The following is a 27,961-nucleotide window of genomic DNA, read 5'->3' as shown; positions in this document are numbered from 1 at the left end:
ATATAATGACATTTTAGATTAGAACAAGCATTTTCTCTTTTTCAAGCACTTTTATTAGGAAAAAAAACCATGAAAAAGGTTGTGTAACAAATAATAGCTCTGAAGTTGGTCATACCTTTTCAAGTTTAAATTGAAATCTGAAGGTGGGGGTTTTTCACCCTACAAAAAGAGAGAACACTTTGTCCAAGTAATGATTCTGTTAGGGTCCTTTGTTTGTTTTTGTTAATAACCAGAATGTTCATTCTCAGAAGATTTTGAAAATATCTGCATGAAAACTTATGACTGAATTTCATATCCCAAAGGATCAAGATCCTGGTCCAGAAGTATCAGAGAAGATTCCCTCAGCTTCTGTAGAAGCTTTCGGAGTTCTTCTTTTGAAAATACCTGAGAATAAATAATAAAAAAACAAACATCATAAAGTTATATTTATTTGCAATGAATAGCACTGATACAAAAAAGCAAGTGATGGTTAATTAAGTTACTATTTTTCTATTTGATTATTTAATTCTATTTAAGATAGTGTGATCATCAGGCATTTCAGAAGAACATTTAGTAAGACATGGGAGGTTAGCAGCAGCATCCAAAACCTGAATGTAGGCTCAAGACACCTTTGTCTCATTTTCGAGTTGTTTTTCAGGCTTTTGGAGGCAAAGATGATCATGGGTAAAAACCAAACACTCTAAACCAAAACGTGCTTGTATAGTGTTTGAAAAGCAACGGAAATAAAGAAATCAATTACAATTCTACACCTAAACTTAGAATCATGGAATTAGGCTGGTAAATTAGGCTGGTAAAGACCTTTAAGATCATGAAGTTAAAATTCAATAGCCCCTATCCAAAAACTAGTAACTGCAGTACTCAGAACTGGTTGTCAGAACACCAGTCATTATCCTCAATATTTCAAAGTTAACTCTTTGATTCCTTAAGTCATAACACAAGGAAACCTTTTACTACTGCAGTGAATGGGACGCTATCAAGAAACTTATGATGTTAAGGAACATATGGTGTCTTCCTCTCTATATAGAAGCTTTTTCCACAGCCAGCCCACAGAGCTTTCAATGTAAGCCAGGCTGTTGCAGCCCTGCCTAGCTCACCGTGTAGAGCTTGTGGCGCTCCGAGGCGACCATGTCAGCGAGGCGCAGGCACTCCTGGTGCTGCCCTGTGCTGTGGAGCACCGTGTGCAGCAAAAAGCACATCATTGGCAGACACAGCTTTCGCAGCAGGATCATCTGGTGCGTTCGCTCAGGGTCATCCTCGGCATCCTTACCAGAGCAAAATAACACATTAGTATTATGAAAATCTACCTTTATAGCACCTCAGCATAACTGTGCAATTAGTACTGTCAGAGGCAGAAAACTGGCCTAAGCAGCCTGGAGTGGACTGTCAGATGTGATCTGCATGGTTACTAAGGGGAGCAAGCTCTAAATGCTCACAGCAGGGCCAGAGCCAATTAAACAGGAACACATGAAACTAAATGTCACAAAGGTACAACTACTTGTGATCTGTGCTTTGTGGTCTGTCATGACATAAGAATTCATTTTACCTCTCTGACGTCAACCATCCATCCTCCATCAACAAACAGCAACACATTGTACATTTTCTCCTTAACATCAGCTGTAAGAGCATCCAAGAGGCCTTTCCAAATGCCATAATCCATCTGGCAAAGAAACAAAAAATAAACTGCTGCAGAACAGGATAATTTCCAAGGCTATTTTAAAACACACTGCAACAGGCAGTGCAGCTCCAATTAAAATTAGAATCTTCAGCCAGTGCCTAAAACTTAAAAGTCTGCTGCTAACAGCTATTTCCATCCTTGCTTAATGCCCTGTCCATAGAGTCAGACAGGTTGTTCAAAAACAAAGCCACTAGAGGAAGATAATTTTAAACAACCTATTCCCCATGCTTATAAAACAAATGTTTATGTTAACTGAATAGGGTATATTTTTACTGACCAGACCTGCAAAAAGAACTTCAGTCAAAACAAAACTGCAGCATCTTTTAGAAAACAAAATGTGATAATAATTAATAGAATAGCAAAATCAAGTGCTCACATTTATTAATAACACTGACAATCAACACATGATAATATTTACTATTACAATATTTTATGTAAAGCTAAGTCATTAAAAAAACAGAATTTATTGTGCAGTTGCTTTATTATTCTGTTGTTTCATAATTTCTCAACATAAAAATAATTTATAATAGAGTCCTTAAATAATATGAAATAGAAGTCTTCTACTTTCTTTCATTGAACTAGACTGCCTCTAAAGCAAGAACATAAAAGATTACAGTAAATAAGGTGGACTTCCACCTACCTCATACTTCTTTTCTTTATGTTCATGGGCCACTTTTTCAGTGAAACTTGCTTGTGGTAACAAAGACGGCTTCTGTGGAGCTGAGTTCATGTGTTTAAACCATTCATTAAAGGTTTCATGGGCTTCCTGGATTGCATTGGAAACAGTGTTAGGGTATTTTTGACTCATCTAATAACCAAAATGTCATTACGTGCACAGGTTTAATGAATCAAAGAATCAGAAGTTAAATCAAATGGACAAAGCTAAAGTTTCACCACCAAGGCAAAGCCACCAGTATTTCAAAACAGTAACTTGGAATAGTACATATTTGAAACTCACCAAATATGCACGAATACATAAATGTTCCCGGATAGCATTGTCATCTTCAGCTGGAAGTGGAGTATCCATTCCCTGTTCTTCCCACTGGTTATATATTTCTGCTATAGAGTCTTGGGGAATCTTCACAAACACATCTTTTGCAGCTTCATGTTTCTTGGATGCTATGAGAATGTGAACTGGGTATCAAAGCTTTGCAATTTCTATACCTTATCTTCTTAAGCTGGCAAACCCATGCTTTTTAATAGACTAGATCCAAAGTTACATCAAATATAGTACCAAGAGCCAATGAGAACAAAACCAACATTTAAAAATACGTCTACAATATTTGTGAAGCTTAGTACCCAAGAACTTCCTCATGATTGCATTGCTTTGCTTAAGTGCTTCTGCCCTCTGTGCAGGATCGAATACGAGCCAGTCAATTACATCTATTTTCAGCTGATCCGCCTGTAAAAACCAACACAGAGATTCACCACCATTTTAAGCACACAGCTGATGTAATACACATTAGATCTGGTCAGGGAAATACACAAGTTTGGAAAGCATTACAACATAGTAACAAGGATCGCTTTATTCAAAAGCTTAGAAAATCTCTGCCATCTGGAATAATAATAAAAAAAATTCTAAGTGTTCCCAAGATATTAAGATCATCTCTCAACATTTTTAATGGATTATGGTGTGTTTTCCTCAAATTTTAATACAAATACACTGTAACAACATGTTTTATGGAGTTCTTGCTATAACCTTCCAAGGGTGCCATCAGCCTGCAACCAGTTTTCCAACTCTTGTGTTAGATAAACTACCTTTTTGTCTTAGGGAGCTTAAACTTTATACTGAACAGCAAAAACATTACCACGAATTTGCAAACAATCAGTTGCTTTCTAAACAGTACTTTGAATAGAGCCTATTAACATTACCTTCCTGTCCCTAAAGAACTGAGTTTGATCCAACCGATGCTCAATAACAGTGACAAGGAAACTGTCAGCAAAAGCAGTGTCTGCTGTAGCTAGAAATGCCACTTCAGCATCTTAAAAAATACATCCGAGATCCAAAGTACTAATCCTCATAAACCACAGAGGCTACAATAACACCCTACATCATAGGGTGCTGCAGTCGTTTCAAGGGCCTTGACTTGTATACAGGTACGGCTGCTGATAAGCACACCCAAAGAGCAAGGAGAAGCAGAAACAGAGTTACAGCTTTTGTGCAATATTCTCACTTGGTCACATGAGAAGTGCATTTTCCTCACAGGCTTTTTCAAGGCAATTTTCACCATTGTTGAAAGAAAAATATGGCTCGTGCACGGTCAAAGACTCCGTAGCTGATTGCAAACTGGACTATCTGCTCTGTGAAGCACTCACCTCTGTTGTGCCTGTGTCTAGCACATGGTCGTGGTGGCTGAACTCCCCAGCATCCTTCTTGCGGATGTTTTCAACAACAGTTTTTGTTATGGTTGCTACGTCCAGACCTGGGTTAAAGGAGAACTGTGTAAGAACTATCATGAATTCAAACTTAACACAAATTGAATTTCAGACGTCAGCTGTTGATCTTATTCCTTACTACTGGTAATTCTTATCAGTCTGTTCAAACCTACATTGTCAGAATAAATCATAAGCTTTTGCGCTATGCCATTTATTGCAGGTATTTTACAAGAATGAGATTTGATGTAACAGAGAATATCAAATACAAGAATAAGACAACTAATAAGTTTTTCAATCTGTGCTGAAGACAGCATATAGATATATCTGCTAAGACCACTGATTCCTACAATTACGACAGTAAGATTATGATTTGACAGGAATGTACCAGGAAAAGCTCAGAATAGTTCTTTTACAGATGCTTAATGAGGATGTGTTATTTTTGAAACCTGAGCTGAGTTTAAAAGAAAGTGATTGAAAATTGACTGAAGAGAAGTTAAGACAAAATCTGAAGGTCTTCTTCTTTGTGTATTCAGAGTAGCACAGAGGTATTGTCAAGCAATGGACAGTGTGCTGCTTCATTGTAATCCCCTTCTAGTTTCATGTACAGGCCTGGAAGAAGTTTACAATTAATGCAAGCAACCGACCATGGCTAAGAAAAAGCACTATGAATTGGACAAAAAATTTAAGATACTCATGACCTTCCTAAATCCACAAAGAGGTATGTATTTTTATAATTAGTTCTCTGAAATAATATGACCATGTCAAGCTTCAGAACATATATTTGAGACAGGCAGCTGACATTTACTTCCTGGTGTGTTTGGACGTAACCCAGAAGCAGTGATATTTAGTTTAATTCCAAGTTAATGAAAACACACCTATACACCTACTTGAAGAAGTGATCAGCAAATTAATTTTATTTACCTGAAAAAAAAATAGGAGATGGAAAGAGTATTGTATTCATAGCTAGGTTTTGGAGCAAAAACTACTGAGAGACAAAATAACCCAGGATATAAAATGATAATTGGACCATCAGGGTCTCTCACCTGCTTCTTTTGCTAATTCAAGGCAGTGGTGGCGTTGATCACTCTCAGTAACATCTTCAAGAAATAAAGCGTACTGAGCCACAGCGAGCTCTGGGGGCAGGTGGCTGACATAAAATGCTATTAAATCTGTGTGCTTCTCAGACACCAACCGCTGCACAGTACGAATCAAGCACACAGAATGAGAAGCAAATATGTAAGAAGCAAATATACAGAACATATCCACTAATATATAAATATATATAACAGATATGCATACTGTATTCCTTAGTAAAAACACGTACTGACTAAACCCAAAAATGTGTAACAAATTTCTGATTAATGTCTTCTGATGCAGGAAGATTCCACTCAGCCTCTAAACAAGGATCAATAAAACTGTCTCCTATTTAAGAACTGCTGACAGAGAATTTGTGAATTAGGCAAGCTTCCATGTATCTGTTCAGAGCAGAGCATTAGCTGCATCATAGCTCTTATCATCCCGTAATTTTAAGTCTGCTTTTCTTCCTCCTTTACATCCAAATCACATCAGAGAAAACAAACAGTATTTTTGAAAGCTTACCTGAATGTAGGTCTTCAGGACTGCCACAGAAACTTCCTCCTTATTGCAAACAAATATAAATTCAATTTTAAATCAGATAATATGGAAAATAAAATAAAAGGTACTCGACAGGCTATCACTATTAAAACAGACACAAGGTTATTTGCCTATTCCTGCTTCAGTAATCTACACAGACAGGCTCAACTGGAAGAACTGTTTCTACTGGAGCATGATTAAAATAGCATGTCTTCTGATTAAAAGATTTAGTGTTCCAAGGATTTTTTTTTTCCAGCAACTAGATTATATAGTCTTTGGTCTATCTGGAATTTACAGGATAACTTACTTTTTACAGGAATTTAAAATCTTTCCATTTTACCATATTTTTTAAATCAATTAAAAAAATGTCAGGTACCCAGATTACTACTGCAGTGTACTAGATACCCTGTTTTATTATAGGAAATGATAATGTAACAGGGTATAAATATCACCTGACTCATCTGGAATATCCTATACTAAACAACCACTAGAGTCCAAACACGCGAAACTGCCTTAGCCAAGACTCAAGTGTTTGTTGTTGTCAGGAATTATCATTTTAATTTTATATGTGTAAATTGAAGACCCTCATCTAAGCATACATCTCTATGAACTGCATACAATCAATACACAGTAAATACAAAAGCTTGCACTTCTGCCTCTCCCCCATGAAGTCTACTGAGGGTTGATCGAGTAATCATACAATAAATTCATCTACTCTAAAACTGTAAAGGCAAAATCAACTGTTACAAATTCCCATAATGGCATTCATGTAGGAAATCGCACCTTTTTCGTCCCCTCTGTCAAACATATGCTAATGGCTAGTTCTGCTGCACTTTAGCTTAAAGACCTACTCAGTAAAATGTATGTAAAAGTATTTATTAGTATGTACACAAACTAATAAAAAAATTAGTATACATATAGCATACAAATATTAGTATACATATACACACACATACACTCCTTTTATTTAGCTAAACGTTAACTGACTTCAGAACGAATTTCCACGAGGAATTCAAGCAATGATTGGAGGTATGAATAAACAGTAACTCGGAGCTGTATTTAAATCATCTAATGAAAACACACATTTGTGTTTTCCCAAAAGAGGTTACATTCAGAAACTTACTTGATACATAACAGCTTCTAAATTTTAAAACAGTAGAAAAGGAGAGCCTCAAATTACTTGTGATATTGTCAGAAATGAGTAATTACAGCTATGTGACCCATCTGTGTATTTAGCATAAATAGGCCAGATAGGTAGTAGGCTATATTTACTTTATACTTGGAGATAATAAGAAAGTTTCAGCTGGTACTAATTACCTCAAGCAGAAGCACTTATGAGCTTACAGCAGCAATAGGTACTGCTCCAGCAATTGTGGAAGAACAGGTTATATTCAAGACATCTTGGCTGCTATGAATAAGCCTAACACTGAAGTTTGACTCAGGACCTTCTCAACAAAGGGCTTCTGAATAAAACCACCATCCTCAAAACCCAATTTTTAAGCTCAGCTCGAAGGGATGAGGATGCTCTGTTCTCCTTTAGGCTCCAAGAGCAACAAATACACTATTTAAACATGCAGCTCCTCCTCAGTCTGACAGTAACTTACCATCATTCTATGCTGTAGCTTGTATTCACACACAAGCATTTCTACTTCAAAGACTGGCTACTGCTATGACAGCAAATCAAGTACAAGGGAACTGACCTTAGTCTGCATACCCAAAGTGCGGAAAAACAGAATAAGATGTGTCATGAAACGAAGTAGGTGTCCTGGGAGCACACTTCTGTCCTTGGAAAGCCACCTGCTGACTTCTTCCATCAAACCTATAACCACCAAGGAAATGTCTGCATTAGCCATACCATGGAGAAAGAGGAAAAAAAAAAACCCTAAGAAATATTTCAAAATTATGCATTTATTCAACAAATGTAATTTAGTCTCAGAAGTCCAACAAAATAGAACAGCAACAATTTTGGAAAGATGTAGCTCTTTGGCTTAAAAAGGTACTGTATGTATTCCATTATTTCTCAGAAGGAGTTACAGCTAGTCTGGCATGTATCCTGACACATTTACATGATTTCATTACTTCTTTGAAAACACCCTGTAGGTCAAACTACAGTTCTTGATTAGAGCATAGCGTTAATGCAGAGCTTGCCTACTGTGTGCTTCTGAAAATCTGTTCATATGGGAAATTCTGGAAAGTTCCCTCAAAATAACGTAGTCAGCTGACAATAAAAAAAAAATCACTTAAGAGAAATGCTTACCATCCACATCTCCAAGTATAATGAATTTCTGAATCACATGATAGTGTTCTTGATTCTCCTCTATAACCCTCTGGAGACAAGAAAAGAAAATTCAAACTTTGAATAAATCTTCTAGCATAATGTATGAAGAAAACAAACTTATAAATAAAGCAAAGATTCCTCGGGGGAAAAAAGCTATCCTATTGCAAATGGTATTCTTCATAAAGAGCAAGAGAAAAGGCACTTGCTGCCTCTGCATCTAATTACAAGAACACTGACAAACTGAAAGAAAGAACTGGAATATAGATCTGTACAGTTAATACTTTCATGGAAGACATCCAACACCAAGGGCTTTTTGCTCTGAAGAGGAGATGTTACAGATAATGATGTTACAGACAATATTTTCAAAAATCACAGAAGAAGCAACAATGTGTATAAATCCTTAAAGAAAAGGTCTGTGAAAGTTACTTCAGGAAAAAATTCCACCCTCTCCCCAGAGGCATGAATGCAGTAATGCATGAAATGCAATCCAAATCTAAATTTGCTTTATGGTGAGGATGGTACTATGTTGCAATGGCAAATACAGCTGAGCGTATCTGTAGCTGTCTGCATGTCTTTGTCTTAGCAATATGATAAATGCTATGTGTCCATTCCATCGAGTAAAAGTAGGTGTAGCTTCAATTTAATCTCTGCAAAATTAACCTCTAAGTTATGTATCCCCATCTTACATGAACTGAGTATTTTGGGTGCTAAAAGTAACAAAGAATCACAGTCTAAGCAAATATGCTTTTAAAGGTCTGTTCTGAAATATGCATAAAAATCTCCTAGGAAGAAAATGGAATGTAATCAATTTTGAACATTTTATTGAATTGTTCAGTCGTTGATGTACACTGTTTGCTTTGTATGTCTGACAACATTTGACAGTCATCTGTTTCTTTAGCACACCCAGCTAGTTTGGCAAATATAGGGCAGGGCAACACAAAACCCGTATCACTTTCACTGTTAAGAGGTAGTAACATATTTGAATTCAGAAATCATACAATTTTGGGGATAGAAAATATGAAATAAATTAATAATTGTGCATATTTGAGCATTTCATTAAACAGTACAGTAAAAAGTAGAACCCAGTGAATAATTTAAAATGGTAAGCAGTGAGGAGAAACACTGCAATTATTACGTACCCTTTTGTCTGTAGCCTGAAGTTCTTCAAAAACTTTTTCTGAAGTCCAGCTTCAAAGCAAGAGAGAAAAAAAACCCAAACATTACCTTGAATATTCCACACAGATTTCATACAGGATGCTTTGCTGAGCGTAGTTACGGCATAATTTTACTTGAAACTTACTTTGTTTCTAAATATTCTCTAGGGAGCTCTTCCATCTCCTCTGCAGTTACTACTGAGGTTCGTATTTCCTGCTCGACTAGAGTGTCCACCATGACCCTGAAATATGCCCAAACAGTATCTTCCCAGGTATCACAAACTGGAAGAAGCTACATATTAAAAAAACAGAGCAAAAATTATCAAGAGATGGAGAAACACCAGAACCCAAACAGAGCAACTATAATTTAGGACCAGATTTTCAGGCACCAAAGCAGTGTAGGCACCACCTTAAACCACAGCTTTTTCTTGACTGAAATTCTGTCATATATTTAATTAAGACATGTCAGTACTACAAACAGCATGTCTACTAGAGCAGCGATGTTTGCTATTGTTCTGTTTACTTGATCTTTAAAAGTACAGAAACCAATAACTGCATTATTTCTGATGATATCATTGTCACATATGTGAAAGGAAATGCACAACTACCAAACAAGGCTTAACTAGGGGGCTTGACATACCTGTTTGAGGTTTCCACTCAGGGCTGCATAGATTGCTCTTTCATATCTATTAAACTGCTCCTAAAATAAACAGTAAAAACACCCAAACTTTAAATTACAAAGCATTTAAGTTTTCTAGTTACTTTACATTTTATTACAGATTAATCTACTGCAAAATGTTCCATCTAGCGGATTCTGAGTAACGTTGGAAAATCACAGGATACACAAGGAGCCAAAATAAGAACAGCAAGTGAGAAAGAAAAGGCACTTGCTCTCTTTTCCTTCACTAGCATCCCCTTGTTACTTAACTGAAAAATTTACATTGACCTGGAAAGAAAGCAAGGTTTTCTCTTTCCCATTCAATTAAGTCAAGATGAAAGTCAGTGTCAGTGGTTTTGCTTTCAACCAGAAAAAGAAAGGCAGACGTTTCCTGAAAAAGTGGTGCTGATTATGTGGATTTCTCACAATACATAAATATGGTATTTCAGAAGTCCTCTTAGAAGCATTAATTGCAAATCCTCTAAGCAGCAAACACAGAGTGGATAGGTTCAATTAAAACCCCATTTCAGAGTTCAGAAAAGTTCAAATTTATGTATTAATAGAAAAAATAGCAGCACTGTCTTACCTCTTCAGCCATACGCCAACAACTTATTTTCCAAATGCACCTGTATGGATTGCCTTCAACAGGCTCCAGCTCTTTTCCTACATGCAAAGAATAATTAAAAAAAAAAAAAAAAAAAAAAAAAAGAGGGGGAAAGGAAAAAGAGAGAAAGTGATATTAAAAAAAAGAGAATCCAGTAACTTTTACAAAACAGTAAAGTCAATTTTCTTTTCATAGCCCAATTTCGATCCCTTTAGAACTCTTCCTAAAGCATTTTGATGCTTTTACCTGGACTGCAAGGTGGCTTTTCTGGCTAGTTTTGTGAATTTGCATCTATAAGTTACCGTAATTTAAAAATATGGCTGCTATCTAGCTTTTAAAAAACTAATGTTTTTGGCTGTAACATATCTACAGTGTCTACATTTGGAAAAAAACAAGGTTAATGGGAAAAAGAGCATTTTTGTATCTTAAAGCTTCTTAAAAATATCACTGCTTCAGTGCTGCTATCTGGCACACATCTGCATGGGCATTTATACCTATCTAACAACGGGTTAGGTAGGTACTCAAAAAAAAAGCTAGGACAGTGGTGTGGCATGCAGATAAAAGCAACAGGCTATCAGGATTTGAAAGGAGGAAAGCATTAAGCCTTCCACACCCAGCTATAAACAACACTTAGACTCATTCTTACATTCCTTGCTAAATCCTGCAATGTACTTGAACACAGAGAGAAGCAATGTACTACGTTATAAATGGGGAACCATGTGCAAGGAACCAAGGAGAAAGGTACTTTACAATTTTCAAATATTTTAAAAGTATCTCTTTCTCCTGCATTTACATTTGCTGAACTCTTGTCCTACTACACCTTTCTGAACCTGGGTATATAGTCCAATTTGAATCTATAAGCAACAAAACGTGTGCTAGACCCAAATATGGAGGTGGAGCAGATCTGTACAGAACTCTGAGACATCTATTTTCTAGTGATTATATCTGACTTAAAGAAAGACAGTGGCTTTAGCATGTGTAGATGGATTCAATTAACTCACCTTCAACTAAAACAATTTCATGTTAGTTTTTACATATTCAACAGACATGGAAAAATATTCCAGATACCAAAAAAGGTTCATCAGGTGAAAATAAAGAGCTATTTGTCTGTGCCACAAACAGATACTATGAGGTCTTAGTATTTTTATATCTGTCTCAAAAATGCACTTTGGAGCAGATACCTCCATTTATGTTAGGATCATGATACAATTTCCAGCCTTCCAAAGTTGCAGCTCTCCAGGCCTGACCACATCGTTTGCATAAGCGCTGTGCCTGAAAAATAATGCATTTTCTCAGCAACACGCTTCAAGGTAGGAAAACCTCCAGCTTCTTCTTTAAGAATGTGAATATTACTAAAACAGTTAATTTGTGTAGAGATTCTACTATGTGAAAAATAAGCACAGAGGATCTTAAACTCAAAACAACTGAAAGATTTCAATGCAAATGTCATAGTTTTTCCACTTTCAGTCAGTATTTACAGCAACATAAGAAATGTGCTACAATTTAGCTTTGTTAGCTAAACAGCTGTTATGCATCATTCTGGTAAGATTAGTGTAAAGCGTAGCCCTTTTGCTTAGATGTTTAATTGCTGTCTTCATACAGTCATCCACTTTCCCAGTTCACTTAGCCTTCCCAATCGCAACTGAAGCTGCAAATCTCTACTCATACTGCCCTGAAGCAATATGCTCATGTCCCCATCCCATCAGAAAATGAATAGATGTGCACCATATTGGAACAGAGTATGAGCAAGTACTCATAGTCCTCAGTTAAAGTCTTTGGCACAAGAATCTCAAATCCCCTTTCCTCCCCATTACTCAAATATCATTCATGATTAGAAACACAATTAGGAAGCTTTTTAAAGCATTCTGTGTGTTTGTCTTGGTGGTATTTAGTATCAAAACACAACAGTGAAAAAATATCATCAAACAACCCAAACACCCAAAACTACATTTTTTCCTTAACATCTATTCTACAACACCCAAAATTACTTAACTAGAACCAAGTTTGATTAAAATGTTAATTTGGTAGTCAGTATTGACAACAAATTGAAAACTGAATCACAACAAGCCAAATTTAAACAGACATTTTAGTACACAGCTTATTTGCTTTAACAGTAAGATACTTATGTTTACTTAATTAAAACCTACGCTACCTCATCTGTCATTCCTGCTCTGATGAGAGTGAAGAGATACTTCAACAATCTTGCATCGTCTTCTTGGTCCAAATCATCAAGTGGCAGTTTCTGTCGAATAGGAGCATCTGGATCCTGCAAGCAAAGAAGTCATCACTCATCTACACAATATCTGTATGTCTCTTCCATTAACGTCCTGCCCCGTTTCATAATTTGGAGTCATTTTTTCATGTGGGTACAACAAACCATACAACCCATGTAATACTGAACATGATACTTCTGTTTTTCCCCTAATTTCTTTTATTCCTCTTCTGTCACTGTTCCTATCAGAAGGAGTCAATGCAATTAATTTACTCTGCTGCCTTTTTATTTGCCCCAAATTTCTTATTTTCCAGCTCTTCTCATCTTCAAACATCCTTCGCCCTTCTATCTGCCTACCAGACTGTCCTCCTCCACCTTCTATCTGAGAAGGTTTTTCACAACAGCTGCACTTGCATCTATGTAATCCAAAGAGATTTTCTAAAGCAAATCAATACCTCAGATCACTCCCCAGTTGAATTAATCTTCTATGGCTGCTTTGCTGTCACTGAGGCAGCTCATCACCTTGTTTTTACGGACAGTCCTTTCTTTCCTTCTCCCCTATTAGCATTCATTATAGAGCTCTCAAAGTATTGCACTAGGACTTGTTTTTATTGTACTAGTTACTGCATGAACACAGCATTCCCTTTTCTGCAAGGGCTCCCCAAAGTTTTATAAGCTTTTCTGGTTAGGAACATGAGATGGTTTCAGTCATAATAAAGCCATTACTTCACCAAATAGATCACAAGTAGTACTTGTGTGGGGGGTGGGAGTATGGAAGTGATTGCTGAAAGAAAACACAAGTCCACAGTGATCCATGAAAGAATTTTTGAGGTGCTCTGCCTCACAATTTCTGTAGCAATTTTTAGATACAACAACTTTTAGATAGCACAACTATGTAAGAATTGGTGGCAATCTGTGAAGATAGCATATTTCTCTAGCCCATTTTGAAGCCAAGCCTTATTTTTATATAATACTTACCAACTCTGTTACCAGAGGACGAGAACTTCCCATGTATGTACTTGACTGTCGCTGCTTCAGGGTGTGTAGTGTGTTATCCCTGAAAGCAGTGAAATGTTTTACAGAAAAATGGCCTTTTTAGCAAGCATCTTTTAGTAAGACAAATATTGAAAGATATATTTTGTTACATAGAGTATCTTTACAGAACAGACACTTGGTTTGGTTGATACATCAATGGACTCTACTACTGTTACAAAAATGTAAAATTTCACAAATACAACATTAGAATTAATGCACATATATTTGATTTTGTTCAAAAGCATCAGTTATTTCAATCATTTGTGTATTCCACTATTAACTGACTTCTGCATAAGCACATTTTCCCATTACCATTACTATGAAGTCAGTCTAAGACAGAAATTTAACTGAGGATAAACATGTAATTCCAAAAACCTGTATTCACTGGCCATTAAAAGCAGGTTTACTCTAGGCATCTAGCATGAAAGGTAATCTTTGGTCCATTCTGCCATTATATCTATCAGTGATAATAAAGGTGACAATAATGGCTTCTGGTGAAGGGTCAATGACACAAAGTGATAAGAACTTAACTAGAGCCAGACAAAGATTAAATTAAAATGGTTTGATGGTTTTTCCTTTCATCTTTTCCCCCAAAAGGCACTAATTGACTTCTGAGATTTACTTCAGTGGATAGGTAAGAAGTCTCAATTTTACATGTATGAATTTAAAGAATATAAATGAATGAAATGAACAACTTAAAAAGATCACTTCTTTTGAAGAGTGATTCTTTAACTGTGAATCTTACACTTGATGGGAAAATATAACCAAAGAAAGTCTTAACTCACCAATATACTGTTTTTGCATAAAACTCAATATTATCGGAGAAGTCCCCAATTTCATCCTTAGCAATGCTCTCTAGCCAATCCACCACCAGCTGGAATAAAATTAAATTGCATTTTTACAACAAACATGTAACAAATAATACTTTGACTGCCATCCTCTCATCTCTGAATCCACTCGTTATCTAAGCAGAAACCAAAAGGCTGATAGATCCACAAGAGTATTCTACTTGCATTTTAAGTATCCAATATGAAGGTGGTTGGCACTTTATCTCTCTTTCTCACTGGATACTGCAGTTTAATTCAGTGCTACTTAACAGCTTATCAGTTACCATCAACAGTAACAGATGCTGCAAATGGGAACAGCTCTCAGCCTTTCATCCTCTGCAGAAAAGCCTGAAAAACCTTTCTGATCTTTAGCAACTAAGAAGCCTCATTTTTATGCATACAATTAATACACACTTGAGTGAGTATAAAAAAAAAGCATTAGAAACAACCCCAAAAAGTGCATAAAGCATTAGTGTTACGAGCATTTAGTCTATTTTCATTCCCATATTAAAAACTTTCCATCATACCTGACTTTGTCGAACAAGTGAATCTTTCTGAAACAAGTTGTCTACAGTAGTTTTTTCACTAGCGGTTAAAGCCTATTTAAGAAAAAGCTGGTAGTTACTTCATGGAAAAGAAAATTTCCACAAAACCAGAAATATCAAATTGAACACATACTAATTCAGAAATTTGCTAAAAGTTCTGTATGCTATCTTACCCCTCCCTCTTTTTAAAAAATAAATGCCTTATACATTGCTTTATTTGATCTTTAACATCCACTTACACAAAAAACTGTAAAAATGAGACTTAGAGTGTAATTCACAAATACATGACCAGAGAAAGATTCACACAGTAGATTCCTTGACTGCCTGCATATTATCTTAAATCCCATTTGTTACTTTAAATTGAAAAAAAACCCCCACAAACAAAAAACATTAAAAAGTGTGAAAAAGAAAAATATTAACCCCAGAGCCCTGATCCTTCTATTGCATCTCCTGCATTAATTTAGCTTTCATTAGACTTACAATAAAAAGAGAACAGAAGATGTGTTTTCCTAAAAACACAGGTAGGAGCAAACTGGGTATCTTTGGCACAACAGTGTTTAACACTGACAACTTAGCAGCAGGAATTGTAGAGGAAGCTGTTTTATGACTGAGAAGAAAGATCTCCAATCATAAATTTTACAAAGCCAGAGTCACTTCACTTATTGTTTTGTTTTCCTAAGCATATTCTGGCAGCAAAGGCTGGAAGCACTGTATTGACATAGACGAGATGACTGCAGCTCTAACAGGAACAGCAAAAAATTTGGATTTCTCTTCAGGTAAATTGGAATCAGGACTGCAAAGGCTAGACAGCTTGAGACCACACATTCTTCTTTTAAGCAACGCAAAATTATCTCTGACCTATGGGAATGTCACAGCTACTGACGCAGCTTTTAAATAAATAGTTATTTCTAGTGAATTTAGGGTCACCTTGTGCAGAGCCAGGAGTAGGACTCAATGATCCTTGTGCATCTCTACCAACTCAGGATATTTAAGGAAGCAATCTTTCTTTAGAACTGAATATTTAGACCTACTTTTCACAATAGATGAAATAATTTAATAATTGTCTTGATAAAAATTAGTCTAATTCTTCACTTTTGAATTTTGAGTGACTGCCACTCAGATTCTAAAAGTAAAACACAAGCATTTAGCCTATATGTTGCTTATTTAGCTTCTTACATCACTTAAAAAAAGCCAAAAGAATCCCTGCTTACAGTGATATCAAATGCAGTTTCATCTTCCAGTGCAGACTGTATTCTGTCTCTAGAAATAAAAATGCAAAACACTAAAGATTAAAACAAAAGCTGAGAAAATTTAGCAAAATACCTATGTATAGGTGCTTAAAAAACTTTACAGAAATGTTCTTAAAAATACTAAAAGTTGCAAATTACAACTCTCATTTTTGTATATCGATAATGAATAGACATATATATCAGAACATACTCCCATAAACAGTTTATTAACTTAATAACAACTTAATAATCAGCTAATTAAGATTAATTGCTTGACTCCCTATTTATAAACTCGTAAAAAAATTAATGCAAGAAAGTAATCTCAAGACAGAAATGTAGTAGTGTGCTTTTCAAAGGAATTACCTATAAAGTGAGGACAGCAGTCTCCAAGTTACCATCTCCTGCTTGAGAAGCCACAAGACACTGGCAGTTTTGGAAAACTTCTGCTGTCCAGGAGTTGCCCGATAAACTATTTTCCCTAATATATTCACCTGAGAGAAATAAATTTGTATAATACAGAGTTAATATTGCCCATTTTTTTTTTTTTCCCTAAGCCATTACAGCAATCTTTTTATTATCCTGAATGTTTCCAACAAACAGGTTTGATTACCATCTCTTCAAATGATGATTTTATTTATAAAATAATATGATGATTCCACTTATTTACATATGACAGAAATAAGTACATTTTAATCCATCCTAGTAATAAAAAAATTTACACATCTGCTAATGTTAATTGCCACATAACACTTTAGTGGAACAGCAACCAGATGACAGTTTTAGTATTCAGCAAGCTACACCATGGGTCTTCCTGTGCCAAAACAGTGTTTGAGGAAAGTGAGATGCTACTCAATGCTAGTGTTCAGTGACTCGTAAGCTGGAAGGTTTAAAGTATGTATGTTAAGCACTGTGACTTCACAGCAACACTGCTTGGGGAAGGGAATGCAAAATAAAGTAAATAAAAAACCAAGTAACTACTTACCAGACTGTTACAAATATTTTCATACTCGTCCACAAGATCAAAAATGGTAGTTGATGTATGCTTCAGAAAGGAATGCAGAAAGTCTGAGTACATGCTCATAGTAGCTAGGACAGATATAAAAAGAAACAGCCATATTAGTGAGGCACAATTTGGTAAAAAAGCTTCCACTAAACTATGAAAACATCCTTCTGATGGCATCTAATTTTTACAAATTTAAATGAGTTCAATGATGATATGAACTATCTCATGAAGTCAGAAGTATTTATCAGCTAAGATAGTAAGATCTACAGAAGCTATGGGCAATGTCAGCTATAAAACTTCTGTTGTAAAAACACCACTTACAAGAATTTCAACAGCAAACACATTTGTGTATCTCCACAAAACTAATCCAGTTTGCTTCCCACATCACTAGAGCATCACATTTGTTCCATCAGAACAGGTTCCACAGAAAGCACAAACTCAAAAAATTCCAATAAACTCGAACAGAGTAATTTTCTGAACTTCTAAAACTAGACTGCTTTTGTCTAAGAAATACCAGCAAAATAATACAGAAAATTTTTAAAAAGGACAAATATATTTATACTCCACTAGACAGAACTGGGATCAATTATTAGTAAAACTTCCAACTGTCTCACCAGCTTCCCCAGGATCATCCTCACGCAACAGCACAGCACTCATAGTGACATCTTCTGTCACATTGGACATGTCTGCATTTACAAACATTCCTCTCTGCTGAGGTGAAAGTGCCATTGTCCAGCTACTTTCATCCAACTGCAACCACAAGAATATAAAGAAAATACATTGTAATCTCAGATATTACAAGCCTAGCTACACATTTTCCCTTCTATGAATAAACAGAGCAACCTAAAAAACGAATAGTGAAATAACTACCTTTAGATAAGGTGCAACTATGCCTTAAAAAGTTACCAGTGTGTCCTGATTTAGGACAAATTTAGTCACCCCAGGACACAGTGCTAAGAGCTCTGTATATACACTGATCAACTAGGCCCTAGAAGCTGATAATTTATGGAGAAACAAATGGCCTGTATCAAACCACGGAAACAACTAAAGAGGAGAATGAATTAAAATGTAGCTAGAGAAAAACGCCTTAACTTCTTTAGAGTTAATTTAAAAATAAATGGAGATAAGATACTTCAGAGGTCCCTACTGATAACTTTCCCAATCAGTGTTTTTCCAAAGACATTGCAGTAGAAGACCATCAATGTAATCTAAAAAGTCATCAGAAGAGCTTGTTCTTTGAAGTCTAATCTTCAACAATCTAGTGAAGCCTAATGCTGGGGAATACTAAAATAAGAAAAATCCCAAAAATTTAACTTGCTAACATAAAACAATTATCTTTGAAGAATTTGTAGACAAGCACAGTCAGGACTTTTGTAGTCACAAACTGATGTTATGAGGACCTGCTTAACACACATGGTGTATTTGGAAAGTCCTTATAAACCTCTATTATTCCTCACTGCATCATCTCAAAGAACAACACAGTAATAATTAACACCAGCAATAAACAGCAATAGCAGTACAAGCAAGCTTGTACCACTTGCAGTTTGTCTTTGGAGCAAACAACACAGAAACACTGGAGTTTCTTATGTTTCACAGGGAGAAAAGAGAAAAAGATGCTCTAACCATCTTACCATTGACAGATTGCCAAAAAGTCCAGAAGTTGGTAGAATGAGAGGAGATTTCCCTCCTGCTCCCAGGATGGCAGACATATCTGATGGCTTCATGGAGCTGCGATGTAATGCAGTACCTGAAAGAGAAAGAGGCTTTTCTGAAAAGAAAAAGCATTTAATGCTACTCTGCTCTACCCAGAAATTCTAAAAGAAATTTTTAACAGGGACTGAAGTACTTACGAAGTGCAGATAGAAGCCTGAAAGCAGGTTATATATGTGCACCAAACAGGCAACATACCTTCAATTACCAGAGTTCATTGTAAACACACACGAGCATAAAGAGCAGTACATCTCCACTCGCTCTTTCTTGGAAATTGGTCTCCAAACCTATAAAGCATTAGGCAGCCCAAAGGTGTGTCAACTAGAAAAGATTGCTCATGACTTTGTCCAGCTTTATTTACCTCCAAGGACAGAGACTCCATAGACCATCTGGGCGACCAGTTCTAGCATTCAACTACCATTAGAGTAAAAAAGGGGGTGTTTTTAAATGTTTAAACAGAATTCCTTGTATATGCTGTTGTGGCTATTGCCTCTTGACTTTTCAGGGCAAACAAAAACTTGGCTCTTTTTTACTCCCTTCCATCAAGTATTTACATATATTTACAAGATCCCCCAACCTCTTTCCCAGGATAAACAATCCCAGCTCTTTTCAGTCTCTCCTCGTATGTCAGATACTTAACCCACTAACCAACTCTGTGGGCCTTCACTGGACTGCAGCACATCCATGTCATTCTTATGGATTGTTATTAAGTGCAAGCAGCACACAAAACCTTTAACTAAATAGTAAGCAAACAAGCAAGCAGTCTTACCTGGCTGGTGAAGTAATGAATTAGGTGTTCGGGAAAGAAATTGGCTTTTGGGCGTCATGTTTCCAATAGTGTCATCCAGGGATGTAAGAACTGATTAATAAACAAGTTAAGAAACACTCTCCTAAACACACTTTTGGATCTATTCTAAATGAATGTGACTACTTGGAAAGGAAAAATATTTTGTCGTAACTCAAATGTTACGAAAATTACACATATTGTCTTTCAGAGTAAAACAGAAAGTTTCATAAAATGTTTCATCCGAACCTTTAAAAGCTGGAGGGTTAGAAGGGACACCACAAAGTGAAGTTCACAAATATGAACACAACAGGTCTGGGACTGCTTACAGTGGCTCAGGTCAAAGAGAATCCTTCTGCTCCATGAAGAGCTGCTGCATACTACATCAACCATAACAAGAAAATCTGAGTCTGAAAGCATATTTTAAAACACCCCCTCTCTCAGTTCCAGGCATTCCATTACTCTACTTTTCTTCTTACTGTCAGCAACCAGGTTCAGTGCTCTAGGTATGATTTACTAAGAAGCAGTTGTATAAAAGCTTCAGTAGCTTGTGCTATTAGTATTCACAAACATGTTGATTCTTAGGCACAATATAATCAGGGCAAGTATCTCACAAGCTTTATTTTAGATGCAAAACCCATAAGAACAAGCAAATGTGATGGATTCCTTTGCTATCACAACCATGAAAATACCACTATCTTAGCTGTCAAACCACACGGTTGGGGGGTTCCTTATTGTAAAAAAGCAGGGGGGGAAATTTCTATGGAAATTTAAATCCATGTCTGTGCACTACTTTTGCTATGAAAGTGGATGGAAAGTTAAGATACACTGGATCATCATAATACTCTGATACTACAATACCTGCAAATAAACATAAAACCATGAAATTAAGATATAATGAAGGAAACTTAATCTTCTTTTCCAGAAGCTCAGAAATGGAGTCAGCTACGGCTCACATAGTTCTCTGGGTAGATAACGACCTGAATTCATACATCCAGAAAAATCAAAGCAGTATTAAAAATATACACACCTGGTGAACACAGCAGTTAAAGACAAAAATTCTTTACTGGAATACTAGATACTCTAAAGGAAAAAGGATACTAGAAACTCTTTTCTGAGAGACTGGCTTTCGTCCAGGTCTGACCATCTCAGGATCATGGGGGGACGACATGTCTTCAAAACCATTTCTACAAAACAGCAACACAGACAGAAAGCAAGCAAGTGAATTCAAGCAGGACATCCAAGATCTTATTGTCATGCCAAAGTAACTCCACAACCAGGAACCTTAAAGCATTAAGTCATCTCCAATCTTACTACTTATGTCCAGCTTCCTCTGCAGAAATCTAGCACTGTTTATTAGCTCAGGGAAACGGGCTTGCGTGAAAACCCAGACTTTGCTCTTCCTACAACATAACTAACATTTTACTGTTAAAAGATTAAAAAAAGGCTAGTAAAAGATGCAACAGTAGCAAATTCCAATTTTGAACTGAAAAATTAAACTGAAAGAATGGCATGACTTCACGACACGATTTTTCCCTCCGGATAACGCAACCGCCGCAGCCTGGGAAAGCTCACGTGTCTTGCCGAAGGGAAAACACCATTCCCAGTTCCTCGGAGCAGAGGAGCCGCTCCCACAGAGGAGGGCTGTGGAGGCAGCGCGGCCACGCCTCAGCAGGCCTGGCGAAGGCCCGGCCCCGCGACCAGCTCACGGCTCCCGGTTACTCCAAAGATCTACTCAAGAAGCAACAGCCAGACTTGAGGCTCTCGGCTGACAAAACCCCGCCGGTGCGCCCAGAAGCCGCTGCAGGCCCGCTGCGTTTCGCAGCCCGCACTGTGCGCACCCGCTCCCCGCCGCAGGGGCGCGTCTCACAGCCGGCGCGGCCCCGGGTCGGGGCTGCTGCTGCCGCCGGCCCTCACCTGTCCATGGCCCCGGCGCGGCTCGGCCCGGGCTCAGCCTTCCCGCCGCCGCCAGCGCCGGCCCGCGGCCCGGAAGGACACGGGCGCCTTCCGCCCGCCCCGCCCATGCGCCCCGCCCGGCCCGAGCCCGGCGAGGCCGCGCTGGGGCCCGGCTGCGCCGCGGGGAGCGAGCGGGAACGGAGGGGCGGCGGCAGGCGGCTGTCAACCCGCGTTGAGGGTCAGAGCTTAAAACAAACCCCCGTAGTGTAAAAGTGCCAGGTGCTATTGGGGTTATCTCGCCGTCAGGCGCGCCAGGTGTTTCATCCATTCGGCTGGAGCAGCCGCCGTCCCGGCCTTTGCAGTGACGAGTTTTTCACTCGGGTGCAAACGCGCGTCTCTTTCCCGTTTCTCGCAGTGTAACTCACTCTACTGGCACAAACATGAAAGGGTAAAGCAAGCACCATGCAGGATCACTCAGCCCTTCAAAGCTGGACAAACTTAACAGAATTATGAAATTACCTCTCTCTTTCCTTCCCTAATTCAGCCTACTTTTTACCTACAGAAAAACCTTGTTACTACCTTATAACCACAAACGACGGTGCAGCTGCCTCGTTTATTTGTGCTCTAGGACAAGGAAAAGTATCCAAAACTAATCTTTTCATGTAGACAGGCAGGTTCTGAAAAACACTTGCAAGTACTTAAGTATTTTTAGGGCTACAGCTACAAAACAAATTAGACAGCTCCAAGCAAATTAGACAGAAGGATACACCTGACAATGGCTGCAAAAGGCAGCAGAAGTGCAAGACATGGTCTGAAGTCCTCCAGCTTGCTTGAGCTACTAATAAAATACCACGATGCCCAAGCATAGGGTTTCACGGAAGCTGCCAGAGAGCCTAACTTCAGAAGGCTTCACAAGAAGAAAGCTGATGAAGACGGGATATGGAAAAACACAAGCAAGCAGACCTATGGAGAGTAGATTAGTCACTCAGGAAATGTACTTTTGGATTAAAAACACCGCAAAAAACCAACCACCAAAAACCAACCAACCAAAAAAAAAAAAAAAAAAAAAAAACCAAACCACGTTGCCCTTCTTTCTTGAAGACTATCAAGAAAGTACAAGCAAAGGCAACAACCTTCATGATGAGAGAAAACAAAGAGTATTTAAGGAATTATTACATCCTAGTTCAGTACTATATATTTAATAGAATGTACCTCTCAATATATCCTACTGAAACAGAGTAGCATTATCGTCTCCAGTGCAGTGGGAAATTCAGAGTAATGCACAAATCAGTATCTGGTTCAATCGTTTGCTAACAGCTCACACCCTCAGGCTAGCCCTGCCTCAGGGCTGAGAGTAAACAAGTTAGAAATGTAATGATGACAGAGCAGATGCTTCCTTTGTGTGCCGTCTCAGGTTTATTCAAAGCAATGACAGATGAGAACAAAGCAAAGGAAATAAATCTGAAGAGAAATTAAGAGGGCAGGATGCATACTTTAAGGAAAAAACCCCAACCCAACAAACCTGTAAAAGTGTATGAACTACTGGGGCCTTTGAGAGAATTTGTCTTAGAATGTACAGCCTCTCTTAAGCGCAGACTGGGAAAAGACCTTAGAGGCTCCAGTAAGGGGGCAAGGCAGGGGGAACTGGATAAAAACCTGGAGGTGTATTTCAGTTCTTTTTGACTGGCATCCCATTTCATATTTGGCTATCAAGATGGAAATAGGGGGAAAAAATGAAGAAAAAATAACTGAAAATCTCATTAAAGCACCTTATGCTTCCAAGAAACAGAAAAGAATGCATTTTTTTTCAGTCAGTGATATAAAGGACTCTAAATTCAAATTTATAACACAATTATTAAATCTGTCCTAAAGTTTCACATATATGGATCAGATACACTGATCTTAACTCCAGTTGTTACCATAATATCAGGGGAGGTAGCAATGTTCCTTACAGGCAGGACACCCAAAGATGACCCCGCAGCCAGAACAACTAACACCAAAACCTGGTGTATTTATTGCCAATGCCTAAGGTTCCTCTGCTTCCTAGTACCTTTCTGCAAAGTTAACAGAGCCTACAGGATGTACTAGGTTAATTTTGATCTAGTATATCCTGAACTTTAAATAAGTAAACTAACTCAAAACTCCAATTACCCTTTACAAAATACATTTTAAGACAGCTCATAAATTAAATAAATTTTCTTAATGACCTGCTAAGCTCCATGCATGCCATCTGCATATGCAAAATCATGAGTTCAGAATTACCAAAAGCAAGAGCTCAACAAAGTTCAAGTGCAATGTGTGACAGCAGCACAACTTCACTCAATACGAAGAAAACTGGAAACTACACTGCACCTTGCCTTTAAGTAAGAGAAGCAAAAAAGTACATGTTTTAGCCCATCTTTTCTTAGCTGAAACACATTCCTGGAAGTATGTAAATTTTAATTTTTTTTATTTAAATGTATGGAAACTTTTTAAAAACCAATCTCAAGAATTTAAGTAAAGTTTTCTTGTGATTGCTTAGTATTTAAATACATGTTGAATCTCAAAATGTTTGCTCAGGTTCTTACCAAAACAAATTGATTCTTTTCTTTCTATTGAGGCAACTCAGCTAAAATCATTTTTTTTATTAAACAGGAAAAAGAAAGAGACAAATTTGCAGCTCATTTTATTTGTGTCTGAAAGTCATGACAGTACTGCCAAGGGTCTTTGTTGCTATTGGGTGCATTACAAGCAGCAAACCCAGCTGATGAGAGCTGGGATTTCACATGTAGAGATTTTTTTGTACATAGTATGGGAGTGAAGATACTGAGTCCTCCCTACTAGATTTGGAAGGTTAAAATGCCACATAGTATGAAAAGTTAAAGTATTCTGACAAAAGTAGGAACTGTAACATCCACTAGGATTTCACTCAGTATTCAAGACTGCAGAAATGGCTCACACCTCCAAGTTCATGGTAAACAAAAGACATTACATGAATTAATTAGAAATGGCAATGATTCCCAAATGAAGTTCACCCCAGTCACTGCTACAAAGAAAAAAAAAATCTTTGTGGTAGTAAACTTTCTTAAAACAATGAAGCAGTAGCACTTGTTGTTTGGCAGAACTAGGATCTCTTGAGACTGAAGTGAGTACGGTGGAAGCGCAAAAACATTCTTTTATCCATTCACAAATCTCTCCCTAAAGAACAACTCTTTGAAAACAGGAAGTCACTCTCTGCTTGATGACTCAAACGTCTGAAAATAAATGGTTTTGGAGGTTATTTAAAACAAACAAACAAACAAACAACCCCCCCAAAACCCCAAACACAGAAGACACAGCAAAATCCACATTTATATGTTGTTTGAAGCCCAGATATTGAAATACTGTGAACAAAATCAAGACTACAAAACAAATTCGCTTATCTTTTAGTTCAAGACTCAGAATGTAAAGTTTTCCACAAATATAAAGTATCACTCTAGATGCTTTATAAAATGGAAAACGTAGATGAGGTTTTAAAAATCTTCAAGTTGTTAATAAGCTTTTGAAAGAAAAGCATAACATGCTTGAGATTCAAAAACCTAATTTAATAACTCTGGTACTCTAATGCTACCTTAGAGAACAACTTACAACTGCGTTTTGTTATCAACTTTTTGTGTTTATCCTCCTCCCCACACACAGGCAAAATAAAAGCAATAAATTGAAATATAGCCTAATGCTGTTGGGACAGCAGTATAAAATGGAACAAAAAGCTTTTTGTCTACACTTGGCTGCATCATCAGATTACAATTGAAGAAGTGCTACATAGCTGTACATAGACTATTTTTGACCATTCACATCTAGTATAACTTTCTACTGCTGATATGTCTAAACTGAAGTCTGTCTAGAATTAGTACAGTACTGTGGTGAAATGTCTTCCCAATTAAGCTCTTTTCAAAACTGGCAAAGCTTGGAAAACTTGGGAAAAAATTCATGATGTTAAATCATCCAGTTTGTTGACATAATTTTAAAAGCAGAAAAATTCTCATCTTTACTGTTGACCCATAAGAAAATGGCAATTTTACTTAAAACATTGTAATCCCAATTTCAAACTCCTGCCAGCTTTCATTTCTACCATCACAGAATCAGTACATCTTATGAAAGAACTGTAATATCTAACTCAACAATACTTTTTTAGAATTTAAGTCTCTTACGCAGGAAAGCAGTAGTTTGAGCTTACACTTAACTCATTTGGACATCTGAAAACATCTTGCAGTATCTCAAAATAGTCTTCTAAGTTAGGCAAGTAACATTAATTTCACAGAATAATTTGAGAATGAAAAAGGGTATAGGATAAGGTAAGATATAAGAGAAATTTATATTGCAAGGAAAGTCCTAGTATGACGAGTGAAATTCCTATTTCTTGTATTTCAGGACATAATACTTTTTCCATAGAAGGCTCAGATTTTAAATACTGACATCTACCTGTTTCAGATTAGAGAGGAAATAAAGTGGTGTGCACTGTAAGCATAAGCTAACTTTACAAGCAGTTACACATGTGTATTTAACACCGAATTTGCAAAAATGTCTGCATTAGTTCTTAAAATGTGAGTTATGCGTGGTTTCATCCAAAGCTTTAGGAGAAGTGCTCAGTTTCTGGACAGGCAGTTCAAGTGCGAACTTCTTAAGGATTCGTACATAACGGAATTGTCTTGAAGATATGTAAAAGTTCGTTCAAAAATCTCAGCAGACAGGATTCTTTTCTACAATTGGTAACTGCTTACATAGTTCCAATTCCCATGGGGAACTGGGTGCTCACTTCTACAGTGGGAACAGCTTTTTACACCACAATTATTTAGACATGAAGAGAATTTGAATGTGTTTTTCTTTACACTTCATAATTTCATTAGTAACATTTTGTCAAGCATCTTCCCTTTAACAACTGGGACACTGCTCCCTTGAAGCTTGCCTAAATTTTCAAGAATACTGGGGTTTAGGTGTTACCTGGGTTACAGTGTGCTGGCTTTACACATCTGACACAAGTTCTAAATAGAGGGCAGGGGGGAACATATTTCCCTTCTTTAGCACAATCTTTAGACGTTAACGCCTAGAGATTCTGAAAATTTTACTTCCTTAAGGGTTTGATCCAACTGAATACCTCTAATGCTGAAGAACAGAACCACCAAGAATGCCTCAGTACAGAGCTTTTCAGGACAAAGCCTGATCTTCCCTGTCTGGACACCAAGACTGGACCAAGGCCCCTTCTATGATGTTCTCAAAAGAATTTTCTCTTACTCCCACCCAATGTCATCTGTACAGCTGCCTGGAAAAGAAACACATTTAAAAGACCAGTAAAAGGACAGCCAGGACATAAAAGTGTTACAAGCCCTGAATAAGCAGAGGTTGGAAATGAAGGGAAGAAAAATTCTGATTAGCTCACCAAAGAAGGTAGGTACCTCATGAATAAAGAACTAGGGCATCTAGTGCTCCAGTCACCTTTACTCTGGGGACCAAGCAGGATGGGGATTATCACATCTTAAGATTTCTAATGATAAATGAAAAGGAATTTTAGTCTTAAATCTGTCTCTGCACAGTAGAAGTATATTACCTACATTAAACAATGGTGATGACTGATGAAACTACCAGCAGGAACGATCAGCTAGGTGTCTTAATTCACTTGGGCAACATAAACTATCTCAAAGCTTACCCATATTAGCTAACCTAATCTGATTGAATTTGCAGGAATTAATTAGAACAAGCTCTCTGATAATGCTATGCCAGAGTAACAGGAGGTACCAAGGATTTGGGTGTGACATCAATTTCCAGCAGCACAGCCAAGATTAGGAAATCATCTACAGTCCATGCATTCCTCTTCTCAGTCCAACACAGGTATTTCAAATTTGCAAAATTCTACACTCCATACTGCAAGAATGCTCTTCTGCAGATTTCCTTAAAACCAAACAAATAAGGTTCAGTTCATGCAGATATCATGCAGAAAAATCATTCTGTCTCCCAAGATTTTTTTTTTTTTGCTGGACTAAGTAAATTTTAACAATTAATTCTCCCTGGAAATAAGGAAAATAACAGGAAACATATTTTCAAGTTTCCAAAACAGCCATTGATAGTGTAACCTTTGAAGACAGGTATTTTTCTGTTAGATGTTTCCTTTTGTTAGAGTTTGGCATATTCCAAGTCCAGAAATAAATGGAATTTCATTCAGTCAGAAATTCATTCACACTAACACATGGGATACTATTAAAAAAAAAAAAATCTACGGCATGTATTTGTCAGAAAACAAAGATATAGGGACTCCTCTTCATCCTAAGATGTATGAGTCTGTACTGTGCAAGAGATTTAAAAATCAATAGTTACTAGCACTACTAAAACACAAAACATTCAAGTAGTA

General features: G+C 37.2%; 1 protein-coding gene across 1 annotated transcript; it reads right to left on the bottom strand.

Annotated features, from left to right (window-relative positions):
- Nucleotides 1-30: 30 nt before the first annotated feature.
- NUP107 (nucleoporin 107) lies at nucleotides 31-20,966 on the bottom strand. The gene is made up of 27 exons (XM_068190174.1): nucleotides 20,806-20,966; nucleotides 19,690-19,779; nucleotides 18,842-18,957; nucleotides 17,825-17,960; nucleotides 17,190-17,293; nucleotides 16,571-16,698; nucleotides 16,190-16,238; nucleotides 14,961-15,032; nucleotides 14,392-14,480; nucleotides 13,550-13,628; nucleotides 12,512-12,625; nucleotides 11,541-11,631; nucleotides 10,342-10,418; nucleotides 9,738-9,797; nucleotides 9,244-9,389; nucleotides 9,083-9,131; nucleotides 7,923-7,992; nucleotides 7,366-7,484; nucleotides 5,651-5,689; nucleotides 5,095-5,245; nucleotides 3,992-4,098; nucleotides 2,975-3,077; nucleotides 2,634-2,794; nucleotides 2,316-2,441; nucleotides 1,544-1,657; nucleotides 1,095-1,262; nucleotides 31-384 (listed from the first exon to the last, which is right to left on the bottom strand). Exons 1-27 carry the CDS (start codon nucleotides 20,960-20,962, stop codon nucleotides 277-279), a joined length of 2,823 nt encoding a protein of 940 aa, XP_068046275.1. The 5' UTR covers nucleotides 20,963-20,966; the 3' UTR covers nucleotides 31-276.
- Between the last annotated feature and the right edge of the window lie 6,995 nt (nucleotides 20,967-27,961).

The sequence above is a fragment of the Anomalospiza imberbis genome, chromosome 5 (genome assembly GCF_031753505.1).
Source record: "Anomalospiza imberbis isolate Cuckoo-Finch-1a 21T00152 chromosome 5, ASM3175350v1, whole genome shotgun sequence".
NCBI lineage: Eukaryota > Metazoa > Chordata > Aves > Passeriformes > Viduidae > Anomalospiza > Anomalospiza imberbis.
This window is presented reverse-complemented; position numbering and strand designations above follow the sequence as displayed.